Below are 20469 nucleotides of genomic sequence, written 5' to 3' on the forward strand. Positions count from 1 at the left end.
GTCATTTAACTTCTTTTCTGCCTCCATTTCCCTATCTGTAAAAAGTGAATATTCAGTTATTCATCTGGAAAATGAGGTTGGACTGCCTAACTTCAGAAGTCTCTTCTAGTTACTGATCTGTTAACCTATGATAGTTATATAGTCTTAGGATTTGTAAAGTAACTTGTATAAATTATTTGGCCTTTACCTTAAAACAGCTCTATGGGATAGATACTACAGGTATTATTCTCATTTTGAGATGAGGAAACTAAGGCTGAGAGATAGTAGGTAACTTTCCCAGGATCACACAACTAGTAAGTGTTGGGGGTTGGGGTTACAAACCCAAGTGGCCATTGGGATTCAAATTCAGCATTCTGTAGGGAAATTTCTTTGTAAAGCATAAAGCACACTACAAATGTGTGTTATTTGTATAATTTCACTAGCCCTGAGACTGTAGAGCTCAGCATTTGAAAGGTGATATTTTTCAGAATGACTTGAGTTTCCAAGACAAGCCATGATTTCTGGCAAACTTGACCCATTTAAACTAGCATTGTCTCCGTATGTTTGCTTGTCATTAATTAAAAGCCAAAACACTGGCAACAAAGACCAGTTTCTTTTCACATCTAAATTAAAAGTGTCTGTCCAGGCTCTCTTACCCTGAAGGCAAAGGTCAGTATAAATATAGATCTGCATGCTGTCTGTAAGTCTTGGCTCTCTTCTTAAAATACACCACAATGTTATGGAAATAGATAGCAACTAATACAAAAAGAGGCCTGCTAGGAGGCTTTCTGTTCTATAGTAAAAGAAAGAATCTGCTTGATAGATTCCCAGCATCCATAAGCTATACAGTCTTTCGAGATTTGTAAAAAGGATCTGTTTAACATGATACTATTTATCTCTGTAGAGATAAATATAATAGTTCCCTTAATAATAATAAAAATAATAGTTCCCTTAAATGCCCATTGAATCATAGACTATTCAGATTAGAAAAAAACTTAGAAGACATGAAGCGTTTATACGAGTGGTCATCTGTCCTCTGCTGCAGATGGCGTTCACGTAACACGTGATGTTACTGTTATATTGACATACCCCACAAATGCTAATGAATAATTCCTTTTGGCTGTATAGACAGCAAGGCCAAACAACTTGAAAGGCCAAGAAGTGATTTGTTAGCTGAGTTTAGGCTTTTCTGAAATTCTGGCTGTCAGCTGCCAAGGTGGTGCCGTTGCCACTTTTGCCATCTGCAGAAACGGGCTAGCATGAGTCTGTGTCAGGAAGCAGAAACAAAGAGAAAGCTGTTACAGACTGGTTCAATGAAGGGGAATGTGAAATATGTCCATTGGTGATGGCGTTTTGATCAGCAGTGGTAGTAGTAATAATAATGATAACTGACATTTAGACAACATTATCCAGTTAGCTAGGTGGTGCAGTGGCTAGAGGGCCTCCTGAAATCAGGAGGACCTGAGTTCAAAAAGGCCTCTAGCACTTACTAGCTGTGTGACCCTGGGCAACTCATTTAACCCTGTTTGCCTCAGTTTCTTCAACTGTAAACCAATATGGAGAAGGAAGCTCTGTCCCCTACACCACCTTGATGTCCCTTCAACATTAGATGCTACTAAATGTTAGTATCTTCCATTGAACTTCAGCTTTTATCCCGCCAATCAAGAAAGAGCAGCTGAAGCCTTCTAGTCAGCTGACACCCCAGCTGCTGGTTTCTCCTCACAATTCTGGCAAAGCTAGCTTTTCCACTCCCTACTGAATTTTTCTTTCCTCCCCTTCCTTATTGCTATCAAATGGCTCAAATCCTAGAGCCTTCTGGTACCCTTCCCCTGGTTAGGTAAAAACTCACAAACTACAATTTTCTGTTATTTATAAAATCAACAGACTTCATTCAATCATCTTATAGTTTCCAGACTTTTGAGTTCTCGTTTTCTAAGTTTTAGCCTCTTAAGCCTTAAAAAAGCAGTTACATGTAAATTAGCTGAGGGACCATGATGGCCCACAGCCAGTCCTCAGTTCACAAAGTTAACCTCTTAACATTTTGTGCCTCTTAAAACTGTTTCTTCACACTTGTGTTTTATAAGTTTTTAGTATATAAAAGTACTTTCCGTGTTTCCCTTTATTCACCAAACTATTCACATATGAAAGGGCCATTACCTTGCATCCATTACAAAGTGAATTAAACCTTTTTATATATTCAGAAGTTAATTTTCTGCTTTTTGAATTCAAACCTTTCATGCCATATCTGACAGTTGTGACTTTTTTTTAAATTAAAGTTCTGTTCTTTTTAGACACCAACCTATTCACTTAAGAAAGGAGGAGGCAAAGGTACTTTTTCTGCCCCTTTCAGCAACCAAACTGCTTACCTGTTAAAGAGGCTACAATAGAGCATTAGAACTGTGTGAGATATTAGGGAACTTCAAGCTCACCCCCCTCATTTTACACATAAGGAAATACCAATGGATTTGGAGTCAGAGGTTCTGGATTTGAATCCTGGCCTTGCCACTTAATGACCCAGGGGTCAGTCACCTCACCTTCCTAAACCTCAGTTTCTTCATTTGTAACATGAGGAGGGCTGATGATCTTCAAGGCCTTCAAACTCTAAATCACAACTTCCAGAGAGCACAAAAGACTTTCTCAAAGTTACACAATAAATTAGAAACAAAACTTGGACTGGATCATAGGTATATCACAGGTACTCTTTGCACTGTGTAGAACAGATTCTGATTTCATTTGTCAGGTATCGTGTCCCTCCATGAGAGGGAATAACTGCTCATGGATGTTTGCCTTAACCTGAAAATGAATCATAATTTGTAACTTTCCTCAAACCTTTCCATCTCTTCTGATTAAGAAAAATAAAATCATAGTACTTTAGAATGAGAAAAAAAAAGCCTTGAAGCTTATGTAGTTGCAGTCACATTGTTTTATAGGTGAAGAAACTGAGTCAGGTCAGAGAAAGGAAGGATTTGCCCTATGTTGCCCAACTAATTATTGGCAGAGCTTTGACTAGACCCCCTCTCTGGATTGTGAGAGTAATGCTCCTTTTTTAAAAAAAATTCTTTTTTATTGTAAACTTAATCACAAACACAAAAATTCCAAGATGTAAAGAACAGGAAAGAGAATTGTATACAGAACTGTGAACTTCTGTCACATGGTTGTGGTGTTTTTTTTTAAACAAACGATAATAGTTTAACAAAGAACTTTTTAAAAAATTCATATCTTTCTGTACTTCATTTTCATTCTACTGTCACATTTTCAAAAATGTTTTATTGATGATTATTGTAAACATATCTGTCATTACCTAATAACTTTCCTCTTCCAACTTGAAGCCTTCCATAGTAATAAATATATATTGTTGACCAAGAAAAAAAATCAGCCCACTGACCTGTAAGGTAGATTCTTGGTATTATTATAACTATTTTATAAATGAGAAAACTGAGGCTTAGGGAAATTAAGTAGAAGAAAGACCTAAACCTAGGTCCTCTTTCTTCTACAGATTAACTCTAGTATGCCATGCTGACTCCCAACAATGCTTTCTATTATTCACTCTAATTTTCTGAATGGTCTTTTTCTGTTCAAAATGATAAGGATAAAAATGATAAATACAGTTTATCTATCATCTTTCTATGTATGTATGTATGTATGTATGTATCTACTTATCTGTCTGTCTATCTATCTATCTATCTATCTATCTATCTATCTATCTATCTATCTGTGTTACCTTAAAGAGCTCCTTTTAAAGAAAAAAATATGCTAGCTGGGAATGTACTTAAAAAACTCAATGATTTCCTTGTGTGACAGTATACAACACTATACCTTGACAACAAGGACTTATTGGACTTGTACTATTTTTTTGATACTGTGCTAATATGGTGGGACCTACAAAGTATGAGACAGCCCTGACTTCAAGTCCTTGAATCTTCTTATAGCTTACAAAATGGTAACTTGTGTATTTTTTTTAACATGGAAACTCTTTACAAAGATTATTTTAAACATTATACATTTTTGTACATTAGTTTTGAACTGAATCTGTCCATTTTTTGCTGCATTGTATACCATCTTTTGTCTGAGTTGGATTCCATTGTGTTTTTTAAAGATAATTCAAAATTTTACACTGACTTTCTACATAAATAATAATTTTCCTTTGGGATCAGGTACATGAAACTACCCAAAACACATAGAATTAGAGTCTGCTCTAATCTTTTGTTATCTGAAGGTTTGTTTTTGAATCCTGACTTTTAAAAGATAAATATTTGCAAACATTTATAATATATGCCTTACTTAGTATGCTATTTAAGTAACACAAACATGAAGTTTAGAAATATAATATTTCTCAAATGTTCTCTTAAGTTTGTGTTTTACTAGTGCTTGTGAGGTCTTTCAAATTATCTCATTAAAATATTTGGTTCATGAACACTGATTTCCATATCCAGTACTTTTATTTCATAGACTCATTACTTTTTTGAAAAAGTGAGTGAACTCACAGGGGTTTCTGCACTGGTGATGAAATCTTGGTGAAGATAATCATGCAATGAAATGAAGTAATATTTATTATGTCTTTGAAAATATTCTGCTTTCTAGGAAGGTTACCACAGTTAAGATTTTGTTTTGTGTTTTAAATTTTGTTGTTTTCTCAAGAACAAAGTTCAGAATTCTCTTTTTTGTTGGCAGATCTGCTCATAGTTTTTGTGAAATGAATTAAGTGTCTTTGAGCTAGAGAGTCCTCATCAGTAAAGAGAGGTTTGGATTTGGCCTCTGAAATGCTAGAGCTCTAAATTTTGAGTTCTAAACCTGTGATCCTTTGAACTTAGCAGAAATGAATTCCTACCATCTGAGGTACCATCTCAGGAGAATTAACATTGAGCAGTTCTGTCCTTGTCTTCAGAACAGGAGCTTAATGGAGCTCATTCATCCATTCAGGAAACATTTTGGTAAGCACCAGCTATGTTTAAGGCACTGTTTTAAGTGCTGGGCAAGATAACTAAATAGCCTATAGCACTTATTATGTGCCAAGAACTTTACAATTAATATCTTATTTGATCATCACAACAACCCTAGGAAGTAGATACTATTATTATTGTTATCCCCATTTTACAGATGAGGAAACTGAGGATAATAGATGACAAGTGATTTGTCCAGCATCGTATAGCCAGTGTCTCAGCCCAGATTTGAACTCAAATCTTCCTTATTCCAAGCCCTGCGCTCTATTACACTCTGCCACCTAGATGCCCCAAAGACAAATGAAAATAGCACAAGCTCTCATAAAGCTTATAAAATAGTAAAGGATATGAGATATATACGTATATATATATATGTATATACACATATACACATGCATACAATGCAAAGTAGGGTATGTAAGTGCAGAAATGGATTTGGATGTAGATGAATTCATGGTGTGACTATAAATTTTCCATATTATTAGGACAATGTGACATAATAGATAAAGTCCCAGACTTATTGTTTGGCTGACCTGATTTTGAATCTTGCCTCAAACTAATCTCTGGGCAAGTCAGTTAACTTATCTAGTCCTCAGTTTCCTTATCCAAATGGGGGTGATAATAGTGCCTCTCACAGATTATTGTGAAGATTAGATGTTATCATTTCTGGAAAGCATTTGCAAAAATTAAAGTGCTATATAAAATATTTGGAGTAATAGCAGTAGTAGTTGTGGTGGGGGTAACTACACCTCAAATTTCTAGTATTAAAATTTCCCCCATTTGTGTATACATATATATCTGTCTCTATAACAATCTCTCTCTCTCACTGTAACCCCTTTGTGTTAGAGAGGCCACATCGTCAAAGGGATAGGGACTGGATCTGTGATTTCATTAGTAGGAAACTCCCAAACGAGAGAAAGTTCATTCTACCTATGTAGTTATCACTTTCTCTGCTACTTAGTTTGAAAGAGTTACTTAGAGCACTGAGAGGTTAATTTGACTTGCCCAGGGTCATACAGCCAATATGTGGTAGAGATGGGACTTGAACCCAGGTCTTCCTGCTTCAAAGCCAGCTTTCTATTGACTACACAATGCTATCTAACCCTATCCCTGTCTTCCCTAATCCTAAAGCCATGATAGGCCTTGAGAGCATTGCTTTTGTTTTACCGAGCCCAACTGTGTGTTGATTCTCTGTCTCAGTAAGGCACCTCCCCCATTGTCTGCTCACTGTTCTCTCCTGCAGGCTGACCCCTTTAGTCAATAATTTGGCTTCTCGAGGCCACTGGATATTTTTCCACAGCAAGGTCTTAAGGCATCTTCTAGGCAACATTAACAACAAGATGCCCTCTGCATTTTTACAAAGATTAAAGCTCTTTTGGTTAAGTCCCAGTTTCCTTCACTAAAATGTCAGAATTGGGCTCCTTCTCTGGAGGCTTCCACCTGATTTTAGCTCCATTACCCTTGGATTTGTTGCTTGCACCAAAAAGGTGTTTTCCTCTTCTGGAGCATATTGTGCAGATTAAACAACAAAGAAAAACTGTATAAAAAATAACCATTGTATATCAGGTTATATTTTTCCACTGTCACTGTTAGCTAACCCTTTCCCCTTTTAACTACTATTTCCAGGTTTTTATTTGCTTTTAAAGTTTTTATTTTATTTTTTCAACTATCAAGCATTCATTTTCCCCTCTACTTCCTCCCCTTAGACAGAGAGAGAGAAGATCTCTATATCATGTAAGCATAGTAAAGAAAAACAAAATTCCGCATTGTTCACTTTTTTTTTTTTTGCGAGGCAGTTGGGGTTAAGTGGCTTGCCCAGAGTCACAGAGCTAGTAGGTGTTACTTGTCTGAGGCAGAATTTGAACTCAGGTCCTCCTGACTCCAGAGTCATTGCTGTATCTGCTGTACCATCCAGCTGCCCTGGTCACTCATTTTTTATTTGTAACTGAGAGACTATTTTGATTTTCATAAATCCCTTAGGATTACAGATGCCTGGGTTTATACCATTTACTTTCCCCACCTACTTTCTTATTCTTGCAAGGTTCACAGCTCTGTTCTTTACCTGAAATTTCTCTATCCCAGTGTTATGTACAGAGCAGACTTTGCTAATGAACTCCACTGCTTTTTTTTTTAATCTAAAGTTTTATCAGTGGGAGGAGGGAAGGGAAGAAGTCACTTGGATTCTCTTTGTATTGCTGCTTGTCATGGATCTAAAGAGAATAACTAGGTGATGATTGTAAGGTAAGAATGTATGTCTCCTAAAAAGGAAAAGAAAATGAACAATTCTTAAGTTTTCTGATAATAGATAAACTCAAAAAGCACAAGAATAGAAAGGGTTATTTTTATGGGTCAACTTTGTAATCATTATTGTTACCCCACACTCTTAGCCATGTGTTTGTTAATTGCTTTCATTTGTGTGGTCAGAAGCCTACTGTACAATTTTGGTTGTTTGAAAAGTCAGAGGTCTTCCTTTCATTAAATACTCAGTTGTCACAAATTCTTTTTTTTTTGCCAAGATCTGCAGTTTTGAAATCTCAAAAGTGAGGAATCATGTTAATATATTATTGCTATTCAGTGACATTAATTTTTTTTAAAGCTTATTCCTAACTTGGAAAAAAAATGACATTTGATTTACTGCTGGACAAATAAAGGCATTGAGGATTGGCCAAGAAGAGTGGTCATAAGTGATGGTGGTGAATCAGAAGGATACTCTAAATAGAGTTCTGTTTAAAAACAGACACTTTTTTTTTAAAGCCTCCCCTCCCCACAGCTCCTTAAATGGTTGAATTGCTCATTTCATACATGAGTTAAGTGTGACTTGAGCAGTGAATCAGTATTTGTCAGCACTCAGTATCTGGCTTGTATTCTGACTTTCCTTACAAGATCTCAAGAGAAGGTCTTTGTATCACCTCCACCCCACCCCATACAGAAGAGGGGAAGTGAAAAGTCTTTTTAAACTCTTGCTGTTTTGAGTGAAGTTTTTTTTTTCAAAGTTGTCTGATTCAGCAATTGTTTATTTGCCTTTACTTCTTGCTGCCTTTCCCCTCACTCTTCTGCCATCCCTTCTCCCCTCCAGTCACAATTGTCCCTCTTATTTTAAGGCAGCCTATCAGTCTTCCTGTCTTTTTATCCTTTTTTAATAAATCTTTTGATGGTTTCATGAATGTATGTATTTTTGAGCAACATTAGAACATCATTTCTGTCCATTATCAGTTATTGATGAAGTTGCCAGTAATTCTTTATTGTTATGATACAGTTTTCAAAAACCAATCCTGATTCAATCATAAATTTAAACTAAAATATTTGCCCCTCTTCTTCTTTCAGTACAGTCCTTTAGTGGTATAAGACTTTTTTTCTAGATAGATAGAATAATTAGTTTTGTGAGAGAGGAACAAATTTTTTTTCTTAATCTTGATTGTGTATATAGCTAGCTAGCTAGATAATAAAGATTGCCAAGATATTTTTAAATTCAAAGACTAATAGTAATGTGAAATTATTCATCTATTCATGAAGTAGAACTGCCTATGCAGGCTGTATGCTGTTCTCCAAACCCTTGAAACAACCTAGACAAAAAGCTGATTACAGTCTGATTTTGTCTCTCCAGTTTCCTTCTGTGTGGCCTGAATTTCTGACCTGATCATTGCCTATTGCCTGCAGCTTCTTGTTCTGATTGGATGAAAAATGGTTTGTTTTCTAAGGGAGTGGAGTAAAAGAGGACATCTGTAGAAGTGATACACCATTCTTTGGATTAAACTGTTAGAATTGCTCATTGGTGATAGTAAACTGGATAAATAGAAGATGTCAGTATATTGATACAAATCAATGATGTTTGTTCCCTCTTTCTTAACTTAAACTTAACTGACATATTCTAAGAATCTCATTTTCAGTTAGAAGAGAAAGATCACAAAAATAGGGTACATGTTAGGATCTGATATTTTCAGTGTGAAAATTCAAGTAGATAGAATTAATTTTCTTTTGGCAAGTATGTTGTGATAGTTGTCTTTTTTTATATATATGTAGAAGTACTTCATTTTTGATGAGCTAAATCCATCAGTAAAGAAGCAAAGTTATTAAAGATATACTAAGGCTAGATGTTGTGGCACAGTTTGGTGCGATTTGGGAGACCAAAGCTGATAGATATCCTAAACTTGGGAGTTAGGAGGTTGGTTATTCATTCATTTCAGTTGTGTCTGACTCTTTGTGACCTCATTGTTTTTTGTTTGTTTGTTTGTTTTTTGCAAAGATATTTGGAGTGGTTTGCCATCTCCTTCTCTGGTTCATTTTACAGAAGAGGAAACTGAGGTCACACAGCTAATGAGTGTCTGAGGCCAGATTTGGTGATCTGAGTGACCTGATGCCACAGGTCTTCCTGAGTCCACGCCCAGCACTCTCTCTACTGCGCCACCTGGTGATGGACTAAATTGATAAGGTGTTGACACTAAATCAAGCATGAGACCCCAGTAGTTGAGGGGGACACCTGGTTGCCAATGGAGGAGTAAACTTGTTCCAGTTGGAAATAGAGCAGGTTGTTCCCACAGCAGTCAATAATGGTATCAAACACTTGAGTTACTCATGTATTTCTGGCCAGGGCAAGATAGATAGATCCAATATTAAAATAATAATCATCATCATAATTTTAAAAAGATGTACTAAGTAATCACTCTAGTTCAGGTGTTTTAAGAGAGGGATTTGAGGGGGCATTAATGATTGTTTACATTTACCTATTGAGCTACCTCAAAGCTCATAGGGTTGATTGTGAGCAGACACTGAAATAGACTTCTTCCTATTTGCTTTGGGTCACTGTACATGTACACTTTCCATGTACCCCTTTTACTAGTGATGAATTATTTTTCCCTGTGAAGAGATACAAAGCAATCTTCTATAAAATATGGAGAAGAGACCTCCATTTGATAACTTTTCTTTGGAAAATATACCTGAGGGAAGAACATTTTAAACAGTTTTTTCATGGTAAATTGAGAGTTTTAGTTTTGACCTTTCTAGTTAGCTCCAATTATTTTCTCACCACCACCACCACGATTGCCTTCTCCTTTTGGCCTGTTGCCTTTTCATATAATGTAATTCAGTGTAATTAAAACATTTATTGAATTCCTATTATGTGCAAGGTACTGTGCTAGGTACAAGTGATAGGAAATAAAACCAGTTGTTGCACATAAGGAGCTTGGGTTCTCTGAGGGAATACATCATATATAAAAAGAAATATGAACAGTATTTTGCAAAGTAATTTCTTGGAGGGATCCAAAATGGCTTTGGATAAGAGGTTGGGTAACAAACATGAACCAGTGTTTAAATAATGAAAGAAAAGCTATTTATGAAAATTCATTTTGTAGTTATATAGTATGTGTTCTTGTTTTAGATGTGTTCTAAGAAAGTATAGAAAATAAATAGCCAACAAGAAAGGTGGCATAGCTTAAAAGTGTCTCCAGCCATCGATAAGATCTATGTTATTTTTGTGTCAGAGTTCTGTTTATCAAATTGTTTAGAGTTTTTATTTATATCTTTTGTTTTTATATCATGTCTCCCTCCTACTGTATTCCTCCCCCAACTCCCTCTCAAAGAGTCTTAAAAAGGGATAAAGGAAGAAAAAAATTCCCAAAATATATATCAAAAAAAGTTTGATGTTATAGTTATTATCTCACACCCATGGTCTTTCCTCTCTACAGACAAGCAAGAAGACTGAGGATTAGGTGTCGTACTATATTTCTTCTTTTGGACTTTTTGATTTTGTAAGATTAATTTTTGGTTGTTTTGTTTTTGTTATTCTTTCCATTCACATTACTGTCATTGTGGGTTTATTTTCCTGCTTCTGCTTACTTCGCTTTGCATCAGTTCATAGAAGTCTTTCTGTTTCTGCATATTCATCATGTTCATCATTTCCTACATCATAATAACATTCCATTACATTTATGTATCACATTTTGTTTAGCCATTCACCACTGTAAATGGGCATCTACTTTGCTTCCAGTTCTTTGCTACCACAAACTGTGCTGCTGTAAATATTTTGGCATGTCTAAGGTCTCTCTTTTTGTCATTGACCTCATTGGGTTATATGCCTAGCAGCAGAGTCTTTGGGTAATGAAAACAGACATTTTAGTCACTTTCTTTGCATAATTCCAAATTGTTTCCAGAGTGATTATACTATTTACAGCTTCATCAATAGTGTACTAGTGCGCCTATCTTAAGCACTATTTCCAACTTTTGTCATCTTTGCAAATTTGCTGGTGTGAGGTGGAAACTTAGGGCTTGTTTTGATTCACATTTCTTTTGTTATTAGTGTTTTGGAATCTTCTTTCATGGCTAATACTTTGTAATTCTTTTGAAAACTGTGTTTTCATATCCTTTGATCATTTATCTATTGGTTCACCAAAATTTTGATGGAAAGATAAAAGTGATTTTTAAGATTCACTCCAATTTTTGAGGATGCTACAAAGATACTGAACTTCATGTCTAGCTTTATAAATTGGTAATGGGTAAAACATCTCTTACAAGCTGTTCTGGTAGAACAGATTCTTCCTTGGGTAAGAGGTTGAACTCAGTGACTTTGAAATCAACTCTATTGCCATTACTTGTTATAGAGGTAGAATGACAGGATTTAGCACCTGATTGAATGTGAGAGGTGATGGATAGGGAGGAAAAGTCGAAGATGACTGTTAGGTTACAAACCTTGGTGAGTGATGCCCACAAAAGCAGTAGCTGTGGTAGTTTCTTGTATATTTTTACTTCTTGAGAATCTGCTTTAAATGGGAGAAATTATTAGAATAAATGTGGTATTGCTATCTTTAATACAATATTTCACAAGAAAATGTAAGTTGATAGTTTACTGTGAAACTCTATTTCTTGTCATTCTTTGGCACATTGATGTCTGACTTTTCAAAAAGTTTATTATGGTCTGTGGGCCATGGGGTGTGTGCATGTTTTCATGATTATAGCCTTTTGGGGAAGTTATCCACTTGTGGCTTTATTTTCAAGAAATGGTTTGGTTTCCTCTCTCTTTACATATCCTTAAGAACTTTAGAGGTCATGGCAATTATACAGTTGAAGGGTTTGACATTTTGGACTTCAGTTTCCATGAAGTAAATTGAAACCTTAAAAGGTCTATTCACTAGTGTGGGACAGTGCAAAGTCTGTTTGACGAAAAGTTGTGAACAGAAAAACGTGATGATTAGAATAATTTCTTTGTTTGAGAAGTTGCTTGCAGCAACTTTCTGGTCCTTTGTCCCTTTGAACAAAAGTGCTTAAGCTTCATGCCATCCCTCCTTACCCCTTTCTGTTCACATGCCTTTGGATTCATGCAGTTTTTTCTTTGTTTTTTGATGAAAATAGGAAAGTGTGGCACCTAGAACTGAATCCAGGACTCTAGGCATAATTTGACCAGCACAGAGTACAGCAGTACTATTTTTGCCTTTGATCTGAGTACTATATTTCTGTTAAAAAGATCTAGGACCTAATTAGCTATTCTAGCAGTCTGGCCTCACTTTTGACTCAGGTTAAGCTTTTGGTCACATGAAATTCCCACATCTTTTTTCATATGCTGTCCATTCATGTAGTACCACTTCCTGTATTGCTATAATTTATTAATTTTTAACCTAAATATAAGGCTTATCCCTTTAAAATTTCACTTCTTGCTTTGAGTTCATGGTTTTAACTTATTAAATTTCTTTTGAGTCTTAACATGTTACTTATGTCTCTAATCTTTGTGTTAAATGCAAATTTGATAAGCATACCCTTGTCCTGTTTGGTGATGAAAATGTTGAAAAGGACAGAAGCTTATCTTTAAAACATTTCTAAGTCCTCTTAGGCTTTACTGTAACAACCTTTGCCCCTTTCCATCACTCTCAGTGAGTGAACAGTTATTTTACCAATTGGCCTCCTCTTGCTTCTGTTGGTCGTGATTTCTTACAGAATAAACAGTCTGAGCTTTGGACTCCATCTGCAATGTCAGTTCTTTTAATTGTTTGACAGAAATGCTTAAGCCTTGGGCTGCACTTATATCATCTGTGATGTTGACTGTTGCAGGAACTTGAGGGCAGTAGCCAAGCTTTGCAAAAGGAGGAACTGTCTGTCATGGAGTGTATTAAATAAACGTTGGGTTTTCCAGTGCTGACATGCAATTTCTTCTGATTTGCAAATAGTTATTGGAAAGAAACATTGTTTCTGTGTCCTTTAAAAGAATAGCCTCACTATAATTTTGAAAAACATGATTAAGTGAGGCCATAAATATTTTTGATAGTTTTCATAAGACATGATGTACAAAAATCAGGAGGAAAAGGAGTATTTCTTTACCTGTATAAGTTTTGTGGATTCCTTTTTTTTTTTAAAGTCTTGTGAGTTGATTCATGTGGAGTACTCTCAAGTGTAGAAACTCTTTCCACCAAGACAAATCAGCATGTGTGTATAGTCTCAGAGAGTTGCTTGGGAGCTCTGAGAGGTTAAATGACTTGCCCACAGTCATACAATCAGTGTATGTCTGAGACAGAGTTTGAACTGAGGGCTTTCTGACTCCAAGGCTGGCCGTTTTCATGACTAATAATTAAATAGGAAGATATCATAACTTTGTGTGCTAGTCCTTTGGTATCAAAACATCTTTAGAGCTTTTCTGAGTTGTGTTATTTTTTGCCTTTAAAAATCATGTTTTTTGAAAATTCACATTTAAAAATGATTACAACCTAATTGACTGGCTTCTGAGGAGTCATGTGCTCCCTGGGTCCTGTGGGTGTCAACTGAGTGCTTCTCAGAATTACATTAACCTTGTGATCCTGAGGTGCTACAGTGATGTGCTATGGGGCTCATGATGCTTCTGATTCAGTTTTGACACAGGCCTAACAATATCTTGTGTATATACCTGAAAGGCTTATACAGGCAGCCTCTGAAGCTTCTTATTACTTTTTCCCCCTAGTCCTTTGTCAGTGCTGGGGAGGAACTAGAAGGGAGTGGATATATATATATATATTTTTTTTTCTTTTCTCCTTAACATCATTTGTATCCCCTAGCTGGACAACTGAGGAGGGCTGAGCAATTCATTTTTACACCTGGGGCAACAGGATGGAAAGGAACTCTCAATTGGAGGGAAGGGAAGACAAAGACCCCAAAATCCCATCTCAGAGGGTTGAGGATTAGATAAAGAATTTTACTTCCTGAAGATCATTTGGTAGCTTTCAATCCAATCCAATCCAATCCAACAAGTATTTATTTAAAGTGCCTACTATATTTCTATGTTCTAAGAGTTTGGCTGTGAAAGGAAGTAGAGATATAGGTTATCTTCAATCAATCAGCTAGCATTTATTAAGCAATTAGTATGTACCAGGCACTCTACCAAGCACTGGGGGTGCAAAGGCAAAAGCAAAAAACAGTCCTTATACTTAAGGTGTTTACATTCTGAAAGTAATAGAGAGCAATGGCATTTACTGAGTAAAGGGGTGACATGGCCAATTCTGCTCTTTAAAAAATAACTTTGGTAACTGTGTGGAGGATGGGTTGGACTGGGGAGAGGCTTGAGGCAAGTATTCCGATAAGGATGCTATGACAATAGCTCAGGACCTGAACTAGGATGGTAGTCAGGAGTAGAAAAGAAGAGACGTAGCCAGGAGTTGTCATGAAGATAGAAATGTGATTGAATGTGACATGAGCAAGAATAAGGAATCAAGAATGACAGAATGACACTAAAGTTTTGAACTTGGGTGAGTGTAAAGATAGTAGTAAAGACTATTGCCCCTAAACAATAGGAATATTCAGAAGAGGAGAGAAGATAATGAGTTCTATTTGAACACATTGAGTTAGAGATACCTATAGAACATCCAGTTTGAAGTATCCAGTAGTAAGTTCTGTGGGACTGGAGTTCTGGAAAATGATGATGGGTTTTTCTTAGAACAAGTCTATTAAAACAGATGACATCACCAAATGAAAGAGTATAGAGAAATGTATTCTTTTTTCTCTCTGCTCTCACTGACCTCCAAACTAAGCCACTTGCCTTTTTACCACATCATTCAACTGAAATGGCTCTTTCCAAAGGTACTAATGATCTGTCAATTGCCAAATCAATGACTTTTCCTCAATCTTCATCCTTCTTGACCATTCAATATCATTTGACACTGTATACCACTCTCTCCTCCTAGATATTCTCTCCTTTCTTCATTTTCATGATACTACTCTGCTGGTTCTCCTACTATCTCAGCTTTCCGTGATAGATCTTCATCCATGACATGCTCACTAACTTTGGAAGCCCCCCTCCCAATTCTCTGTCCACAGTGGCTAGCTTGATGTCTGGAACACAGGAAGTGTTGAACAAATGCTTTTTTTAGAAAATAAATTTTATTGATTTTTTTTTTATTTTTATGCTACCTAAAAAGAGAAAAAAAATCAAATCAGCAAAACTGACCACTGCATTGAAAAAATGTGACAATATTTACAAAGTTCTTCCCCCACCTCTGCCAAAGAATTGGGGGAAGGTGTTTTCTCATATCTCTTCTTTGGGACCAAGGTTGTTCTATATAATTTTATAACATCCATTTTCCATTGTTTTGTGGTTGTCGTAGGCTGTCCTACATTGTTGTATATATTGCTTCTTGGCTTTGCTTATTTTGTTTTAAATCAATTCATGCATTTCTGTGCTTCTCTGTATTCATCACAGTCATTGTTTCTGTGGGACTGGATAATATTACTGTGAAATATTACACATTAATAAAATTACACAATAATAGAATTACTGTGGCACAGTAATGGTCCATTACTTCTTTTTTTTTAAATTTTATTAATTTATTTTGATTTATCAACAATCACTCCATATGCTTTTGAGTTTAAAATTGTTCTCCCCATTCCTCCCCACCACCCTCCCTAAGATGGGGCACAATCTGATATAGGCTATACATTTATATTCCTATTAAACATATTTTCACATTGTTGAAGTTGTAAATAAAAATTAAAACCAATAGGAGGGGAACCATCAGAAAGAGGAAACAAAACTCAACAGAAGAGAAAATAAAATGATAGTGATTCAACTTCCATAGTTCTTTCTTTGGATGTGGATAGCATTTTCCATCATGAGGCCTTTGGAGGTGTCTTAGATCCTTGTAATGCTGAGAAGGGTTAAGTTTAACATTCTTAGTCATCGCACAATGTAGCTGTTATTGTGTACAAAGTTCTCTTGGTTCTGCTCACTTCACTCAGCATCAGACCATACAGGTCTTTCCAGGTTTTTCTGAAGTCAACCTGTTCATCATTTCTTATAGCACAATAGTATTCCATTACAGTCATATACCACAACTTGCTCAGCCATTCCCCAATTGATGGGCATCCTCTCAATTTCCAATTCTTTGCCACCACAAAAAGAGCTGCTATGAATATTTTGGTACATGTGGGTCCTTTTCCCATTTGTATGATCTCTTTGGGATATAGCCCTAGAAGTGCTGGATCAAAGGGTATCCATTACTTCTTAATAAATGCTTGTTGATTAACCCAGATCTTCCCATTGACCATGGTAAAAGGTTCCTTCCAGTCAGTAGGGAACTGGATATTCAGGATGATGGAAAGCCAAGGTCCTCCTACAACATGTTACTTGGAGTTGGAATAATCTCAGTCTTTCTCTCCCCACCTTACCTCTAGCCCACATGCTAGGTGGTTGGCTTGTTCCCCAGCAGGGAAGTCTGACTTCCCTAAACCTTGAATAAGAGCAAGAGCTTGGAGTATTAGCCATTTTACCACTATTATTAACCTCTCAAACTTGGACCACAGTATCCATAGCTGCTTCTTCAGTGACTACAGAACTAATTTGATTCCCTGTGAATTTGGTGATGTTTGGAGATAAGCAGCCCACCTGCTTTGCTATAGTTGTAACTCTACAGTCAGTAAGAGTGGAGGATGAGTTGTATTGTAAATGGCTAAACTAACCCTTTGTTCATCTCCATTTAGCTGATAGGCATGGGGCTTCTGTTAAAATGCAGTATCATGACCCTGGAGGTCTGTGTTTTAAGGGACTTCCACTAACTTTAGTGAACTAGAGCCTCAATTTATTAAATAGTACCCCTGTGGAAGAGTTAACAAACCCCCTGAGAATTACTAATTTATGCCTAGGGAGCAGTTTATTAATTGTTTCCATTTAGGTCAATGCCCTTTTCCCCTCCTACTTAACTAAAAGTGCTTCTGAGCTTCCTTTCTGTTGGATTTTTATAGACTTTTTTTATGACAGTGAAAAGTGAGTATGTGTTCAAAATTATGCATCCAGAATTAGTTATATATGCCTTGAATATGGAAAATTTGCCCACAAGCCTCAAATCACCAGGATGACATATTTCTATTACAGTGTTGGCCTTTGATCTATATAATAACACTGCCTTGCTCATATAAAAGCCCAAATTGCTAATGGTGTAATGTAAGCTATGAAAGCACAATGATTAAGGAGAATATTTTGTTTGAACATGTATTAATGCAAAAAAAGGAAAAAAAAAAAGATGACCTGGTAGAAATGACTAAATTATTGAGAAGCAGCATGTAGTAGCAATTTAAGCATAAGACAAATGGAATAATTCTGAGTGATTTTTAAATATAGCCTCTTCAGACTTTGATTTCTTTGTTTATAGTCATGTTACCTGATGAGCTTGGTAAGTTAATGACCTATGGTAAGGATTTTTGGGTCAATGCTTATAAAATCCTTTGATTAGGGAAAGAAAAGAAAGAAGGGAGGGAGAGAAATCTGCTACCTTATAGGCCTTTTTTTATTGTTTTATTTACTAGCATGTTTTTCAGACTTCTATAAGAAGCTATAAAATCACATGCTAAATATCATTTTTAGTTCCAGAATTTCCGAATTGTCTGTTTCCCAAGCTCGTAGCACTGCATTCTCTATTGTGGGACAAACAGAATTTAAACAGTGTGACTCAACTGCACCTTTTTTCAGGACTTCTAGAGAGAATATGTTGGATGGGATTAAACAGAACACAGCAAACTATATATGGAAATAAAGGTTGACAGCTACACTTTAAATTTACTTCACTGGATCATTTTAATTTATTAAAAAGAAAATTTGAGAATGTCCAGACTTTTAACAAACCTTGTAATGGACCTTTAGTAGTAACTATAAAAAATTATGTAATGCACATACATTTAGCATAGTTGACTAGTTAAAAACCTTTCTTTCTCCCCACCTCCTTTCCTTTCAACTCAGCAAATATTTATGAAGGCCTACTGTGTAGAGAACTTTATTAAGGCCCTGAGAAGGCACACAAAAGTTTAGGTGAGACATGGTGTCTGCCCTGTTGGAGAGAATGATACAAAAGAGCAACTGTCTCATGACATACAGTACAGGACTTGCTATATGTGGATATAGTTGGTGCCTAACAGATGTTTATTAAATTTAATTGAATTTATTAAGATTGGCTTTCATCCTGTCATGAAAATCTGTTACGTTACTAGTTGACTATCTGGCAGAATTGACTTATCAGGGGTTGTTTTTTCTAGTTAAATAGCCATAATACTCACTTTTTAAAAAATTATGATGTTTTGAGAGTGGACTTCATAAAAGTCTATCTTAACTCAGTAGAGAGTTCCACATAATGCCAGCACATACATATTAAAATGTTTATTGTTTTCCTGAAGCTAAGCTGGAGGGCTAGGATCTGATGCCACTGATTGATGGCCTCTTCATAATAATCAGATCATGAATCCCTGATGAATACAAGGGAGCCTTCATTATCTTCTAATCCAATGCATTGTATTAACTTCACTTGGCAGTGTTGTTGAGACTTTGAACATATGATTTTTATCACATCAAGAAAATTGCATGGCTTGTTCTGGAAAAATTTCCCATTTGTCTCATGTCAGCTATTTGTCATAATTTAGAACTATATTGGTATGGAGGAGTCTTACTCCCCCTAGATAATTAGATCACCTGTACTTTCAGAGAAAATATATCTTAATTAGTCTGTTAAATTTTTTGGTTGTAATAAAAGTTCCATCTTAAAACATTTGCCGTTTTCTTTCCATACAGAGCATGGTTTATATCTGTCATCTGAAGCCTGTGGTAAGTTCTGATTCTAGTAGTGAGTTTCTCTTCCTTTAAGAAGAAAAAAACATGTTTCAGAATGGGCTAATGAATTTTAAGGAGAATATTAAAAACAAGAATTCTAAGCATGTTTTATATATTTGTGAGTACTAAAAGTCATGTATCATGATGTGGAATGCTATTTCAATTATTTTTATTTTTCACTTTTACTGTAAAGAGATACTAACTTAAGATGTTTTTAAATAGAACAAAATGCTCCATTATAATCTTTTAAAGTTAATTTACCCTTTGTACTACAACAAACTTATTTTAATATATTAATATAAGTACTTGTATCAAATATGCATAATCTGTGTATTCCAAACTACTTATTTTCTATATGTTGATGAAAACTTATTTTTCTCTTCATGTATGTGCATTAACAAAAAAAAATTCTATAGTTTTTTTCTAACTGTAAATGTTAATGAAATGAAACTCCCAAGAGTAATTTTTCATTGTGGGGAAAAAACTTTTCAAGAACTATGTAATGCAACCAAACCTTATTGTAAATCTTCCACAATCTAAAGAGCTACTGTTAAAAGTCACATGCCCATTGTATTACCATTTGCCTTAAACTTGTTGCTCATTGTGTTAGATTTTGGAACAGAGGTGCAGCTTGTCACTGGTGTTATCTGCAGCCATGAATCTTATAAATGTTTACCAATGCCTTTTTGAGTATTATTAAGACTTGAAGAAATTCTTTGCTGCAAAGGTTTAGAGAAAAATCTTGAGATTTTTGTTATGTAATACCAAGAAGAATCAACCATTAAGAGTTTTGGTTTCCATTTTTTTATCCAGTCTTAAAAGTTAATCTTTAGGTAAGTGCATAAATGCCTAGATAAGTAATGGGCATTATTAGAATAGTCTCCTAAAGTCTAAGTAAAAAATCTTTCTGGTTTGCTGAGAGCTTATTCTTTGCTTAGATCTGTGGTTTACTTCTTCATTTCTTTTTTAACCAAGTATATAACACCAGGACTTTATTATACTTGCCTTCCTCAAAGCTAATGTCTAAAATTTAGGCCTTTGGTTAAGGCTTTTAAAAAACATTCCAAAGCTATGTCTTCAACTACCTCTTTCTCCCTCAATATTTCCTGTGCTCTTGGATTTCAGAGGAACTGGAGTCTATTATAGAAGAGGATGGATGAAATTTTTACTCTGTTAAGAAAGAAAGAAATAAAAACACTTTGAAAACAAAATCGTATTCAGTCAAAACGGTTTGTTAAGACAGTTAAATCAAGTTAAGTTAAGACATGGCCATTAAGACAAAATGTCAGCTAACATTAGGGAAATACTTGAGAAGAAGAGATTCAGGCAGCACCGACCTTTCAGACACAGCAACAATCACTGCTTGCTTATTTTCAAAGATATGGTTTGGCCTTGAAATATGTTTTAGTTTAGACTAGACATCTAGGCACTATTATACTGCTTCCTTTCTTCTCTCCTCTCCTCATCCTCTCCCTCCTGCCATGCCCCAAGAACATACAAACCTGCCTCCTCCTC

At 35.6% G+C, this 20469-nt stretch overlaps 1 protein-coding gene across 5 annotated transcripts in view; it reads left to right on the top strand.

Annotated features, from left to right (window-relative positions):
* The window catches only part of TRIO (trio Rho guanine nucleotide exchange factor), a 501384-nt gene that overhangs the window by 40904 nt on the left and 440011 nt on the right, over positions 1 to 20469 (top strand). For 3 of the 5 annotated variants that reach the window (XM_021008648.2, XM_021008653.2, XM_021008651.2), the window contains exon 2: positions 18916 to 18948. The exons of the other annotated variants lie outside the window; for them this stretch is intronic. In XM_021008648.2, coding sequence (XP_020864307.1) covers positions 18916 to 18948 — 33 coding nt within the window. The remainder of the gene's footprint in view (positions 1 to 18915; positions 18949 to 20469) is intronic. 5 annotated transcript variants of the gene reach the window in all.

Source organism: Phascolarctos cinereus, unplaced genomic scaffold, assembly GCF_003287225.1.
Source record: "Phascolarctos cinereus isolate Bilbo 61053 unplaced genomic scaffold, phaCin_HiC Scaffold_4;HRSCAF=312, whole genome shotgun sequence".
Classification (NCBI taxonomy): domain Eukaryota; kingdom Metazoa; phylum Chordata; class Mammalia; order Diprotodontia; family Phascolarctidae; genus Phascolarctos; species Phascolarctos cinereus.